Source organism: Monopterus albus, unplaced genomic scaffold (genome assembly GCF_001952655.1).
Source record: "Monopterus albus unplaced genomic scaffold, M_albus_1.0 scaffold286.1, whole genome shotgun sequence".
NCBI classification, from domain to species: Eukaryota; Metazoa; Chordata; class Actinopteri; order Synbranchiformes; family Synbranchidae; genus Monopterus; species Monopterus albus.
Genome location: NW_018128166.1, coordinates 40,337 through 45,183, shown reverse-complemented (window position 1 = coordinate 45,183; position 4,847 = coordinate 40,337). Strand labels below are relative to the sequence as shown.

At 39.4% G+C, this 4,847-nt stretch overlaps 1 protein-coding gene across 1 annotated transcript in view; it reads right to left on the bottom strand.

The window, feature by feature from the left end:
* The window catches only part of stk32c (serine/threonine kinase 32C), a 205,064-nt gene extending 202,025 nt beyond the window's left edge, over positions 1-3,039 (bottom strand). The window contains exon 1 of the mRNA XM_020622672.1: positions 2,554-3,039. Coding sequence (XP_020478328.1) covers positions 2,554-2,635 — 82 coding nt within the window. The 5' untranslated portion in view covers positions 2,636-3,039. The remainder of the gene's footprint in view (positions 1-2,553) is intronic.
* Positions 3,040-4,847: the final 1,808 nt, after the last annotated feature.

The window sequence follows — 4,847 nt, the reverse complement described above, 5'->3', positions numbered from 1 at the left end:
AGCACAGACGCTTCTGACGTTGTTTTTGGTTCAGGAGTGGCTTGACGCATGGAATTCTACAGCTGTAGCCCATGTCATGCAGACGTCTGTATGTGGTGGTTCTTGATGCACTGACACCAGCCTCAGTCCACTCCTTATGAAGCTCCCCCAGATTTCTGAATTGCCCTTGCTTGACAATCCTCTCAAGGCTGCGGTCATCCCTGTCACTTTTGCCCCTTTTCCGGCCACATTCTTCCCTTCCTCTTAACACTCTGTTAATATACTTTGATACTGCGCTCTGTGAGCATCCAGCTTCTTTTCCAATTGCCTGTTCCTCCTTATGGAGGGTGTCAATGATGGTCGTCTGCACAACCATCAAGTCAGCAGTCTTCCCCATGATTCTGAAGCCTACTAAGCCAGACTGAGACAATTTCAAGGCTGAGGAAACCTTTGCAGGTGTTTTGCATTAATTAGCTGACTAGATTGGGACACAGGGAGCCTACAATGTTGAACTTTGTCATGATATTCTAATTTTGTAAAATACTGGATTTGGGTTTTTTTTTTGTCTTTAATCCATAATCATCAAAATTGAAACAAATAAAGGCTTGAAATATTTCACTTTGTGTGCAGTGAACTAATATAACATACACGTTTCACTTTTTGAAACAAATTATTGAAATAAATTGACTTTTCCTCAATATTCTAATTTTTTGGCACATACCTGTACAGGCAATGAGTGGAGGATAGGAGTTAGACAAACTAACAGGTCTGTGAGAGCCAGAATTCTTGCTGGTTGGTAGGTGATTGAATACTTATTTCATGCAATAAAATGGAAATAAATTATTTAAAAATCTAACAATGTGATTTACTTGAATTTTTTTGTAGAGTCTGTCTCTCAGAGTTGAGGTGTACCTACGATGAAAATTACAGAACTGTCCATTCTCTGTAAGTGGGAAAACTTGAAAAATTGGCAGTGTTTCAAATACTTATTTGCCCCACTGTATCTGCCAAAAAAGTCCTTTTGCCAGCTATGCTCAGACCTGACCAGCTGATTATGTTTGCAGCATTTAGAGTCAGACATTACTATATTACTGTTTAACATAAGCCATATACTGTTTTCCAAGAAGCCGAGTAATACTGTTTCTAAGAGACCTGACAGTCAGCGGGAAACATTTAGACTGAAAGTCAGCATCCACAAGACAGTGCACCATGGTTTGCCGAAACTGTTATCAGGGCTAAGCAGCTCTTTGAAAGATGAACAGGGTAAAAGTGAAACAGCTGCTTTACAAAGACTGTTAACTGTGCAGAATCAGCACTTTGCAAGGTGATCTGACTGACATTTAAGTGTAGGCCCTTTGTAATATGCCTCCTTCCAGTTTACTTCATACCTACTATTTACCAGCACATCAGCGTTTTGTTGCTGCATAGAGGGATACACTCTAGAATGCATCTTTGTACAGATCTAACTTCAGGTTGTGCATCATGGTTGTGACAAAAGCAGGTAATGCTGATGATGCAACTGCACCCACTCTTGATACAGTGGATGGAAAATTAAATTGAAGCACAAGTGTTATTACTGTTTTGTAGGTACGTAAGTGGCACCTGCCTCATATTGATGTCTGATTTCTGTCTGATAATGAAGACGGTTGCACCCCCATGTACACAAACACACCATCTCAGCTTTGAGTGGTTCAGCTCTCAGCCTCCGGTTGTCTTCTTTAATCACACAGAGGAGCTATAGAACCTGAACAGTCTGGTCTAAAACTTAATACATAAATGTGTGTGTCTTGGCTTCCAATCGTAGCAGGCAAACCACTTGAAGCTATAGGGCCACTCATATGCTTTTTAATAACCACGGCCCTTGAGAGTTACTTTAATTACTGCTGGACATGTTTCTTCATTGCTATTGACAAAAAGCTGGAAGGCTTGTTTGGCTTGTTCTTGTATATGAGAGCCATATGACCACATCCCTGCAGTGAAATGACCTAATTTACTCAGGTTTTGCCTGTAACTTGGCCAGTACACTGACTATAGCTCTGTAACAACAGCTTCTCCAGTCTACCACAGAGATTCAGTGATTCGGTGCTGAGGTTACTGAGTGCACTTCCATACGGCTTGTTTCCCCTATATTGATATAATGAATTAACATTACTGCCATGCATGACACTAATCTTGTCTTAATTATGCAATTAACTCTGTCTTCACATAGTCTATAATTCAAAGAGTTTGCTCTGTTTTCTTACAGATGTTTTTTACTGACTGTAATGCCTTGAGAGAAAGATATTCACTATATGCTCACATAAGCTGATTTGAAGCGGAAACTTTATATTCTGTCATTTTACATTATTATTATATTTTAAATGTTGCAGCAGACAGCCTGAAACGGAAGTGTTCTTGTGTCTTTATTTTAATTCCCATGAGACACTTCAACAACTTAATTTTGGTACAAGCTAGTGCTAACTAGAAAGATGCCGTTAATGACCAACACAAACAGAGTAACTACAACTTCTACGGGAGTGTTATTTTTCGTTAGTGTTTGGGGCAACCCGTTAGCGTTACTTTTCCATCACTTACCATCTTCCTTCTCATCGAAAACTGGTCTCTTAGAAGAACTATTGGCTCCCATCCTCTTCTTCCACTTGCTCCAATGAAACATTGATGCTCAGATTGCATTCCTCGCCTCTTGAAGAGAACCTATAGCTCTGTGTCGGACACGCTCCGAAAAAGACTAATAATAACACATTTATTAATACTACATTACACTCAAACCGTGTCCGTTATTTGGTTATTTAGCCGCTATTTGTTCTGTCGAAAATGGTAGTACCGCCAGTTAAAGTCTATATAAACCAGTAAACAGCAAGGGTAGCAGGTACAGTTGGATCGTAAAATGTTATTAAAAAGACTTGGGTTTGTTACAGCTGAGAGTTCAGATAATCACTCGGTACTGGTAGTATTCGTTTCCGTAGACAGCCAGCCCAACCTAGACACTTGCGTTTGTCGAGGCTGAGTAAATGCTGCGTCGAGTTTCAACTCGCTATAACAAAAATAGGAAGTCTAACTACATTGCGTTAAAAGTAAAAGCTTTGTGGAAGCACCGCACTTACTCTGCTGCACTCACGTGAACACAGATTAATAACCCAGATGAATAATAATTAATCACTTTAAATTGATTAATAAAAATGATATTTACATTAAACCGTTTACATTTACGTTAATACAATATGCTATACAAAGTTAATTAATGACGGATTACACTCGACCAAACAATACATGTAAGTAATCAGCATAATGTAAAATTTGGAAAAATAAATAAGCATAAAAATAAAAACATGGTTCTCACTATAGTCTAGCGTACAGAGCACGTAAGAAGCTTTAGTGGGGCAGAAAAAATACTTTCACTGCGTTTGTTAATCAGACTTTTATATTGAAAATAATAGCCGGAAGTTGTCCTCCAGTGTTCTGACTAACTTGGAAGTTGTGAGAGTAGTGTGACAGTTGCTGGCCAGTGACTGTAGTCGACGTAGTTGTGTATCACAGGCTGCCATGCGCGTATCAACACATTAGGACCAGCCTCTCTAGGTTAAACCAAGATAGCCCCGTAAATTGAAAGGTTTAAATTGTTTATTAACAGCAAAACTGCTACGATCCTCCAGCCCAAATGAACCTCTGAATTCTTCCACAATCTCATTACATGATGGGCGGGTGTTGCAGGTGAGAAGGAGGGATTTAACAATTTATCATCAGAATGCACACTACTTGCTCCTGTTGCTCCACGTGGTTACAGTACTGCACATTATAAATAGGACATTTATCATGTTGTTCAGTGTAGCTTGGGCATGTGAACTGCTCACAATCACAAAGTATTAATGCGCTTCACATAAAAAGGCTCATTGCACGTAGACAGCCATAGTTTGTGTTGACAGCGTTGCCATGGTTACGCCGTCAAACTCGTGGTAGATATGTTATTTTCTATTACTATTGTTCTGTTTATGAAGTGTTTTCTGTTGTTGTATTAAGAAGACACTGAGCCAGTTTCGCAGGGTTATGAGTATTTTTCCTCAAACGCAAGGCAGGACTGGTAAGTTATACTGCGGTAGGCTACAGTTTTCAAGGGGGTCAGTAGTAAAAGAACAGTTTGCTAGCTTTAATGTTAGCTAATGTTAGGCAGCAGCAGAGAATGAGTAGCTAACACCTGTGTGAAAGCAAGCTAAAATCCAAGTTTTGCTGTTTAGACGAAATTTGCACATTGACTTTTATATCTATGTCACCTGTCTTATTTTCAGGCGCAGGGAGGGAATCGCCAGTGAAAACGAAGGCTTGAAACACTCTGGGCAACGGTGTTGTGTACATCACACATTTCATCTTACTACAGTACCACAATGTCGTCCCCAGTGGAGAAAGTGGAGGTTCCTGACCTGCAGCTAAGCTATGTCTTTGGGAACTGTTTTGTCAAACCACAGACCCCCTGCATTCTGCCTGAGGATACTAAACCAGAGTAGATTGCTGAGTATTATTTGACAGAGACATTGTTTCTGAGCAGAACTAAGCTAAAAGATGTTGCAGAAAGTATTTTGAAAAATAGCACACTAAAGGTCAACTTGCACTTCAGTGTAAGCCTATACCCACCCTGTTATATACTATATATCCTGCAGTGGTTTTCAAGTATAAATTCAGGAATGTATCCTAGAACATTAGGCCAACAATTTAATACATCTGTATAATTAATTTTTATTATTTATCAATTAATTATAATTGATTTTTGTATGCAGAATTTATATCTTGAAGGCAACCAGATATCCATTGTCACAGGTTCACTGTTCATCAGCTTGCCCAACCTGCAGTGGCTAGAACTTCGAAATAACCCAATT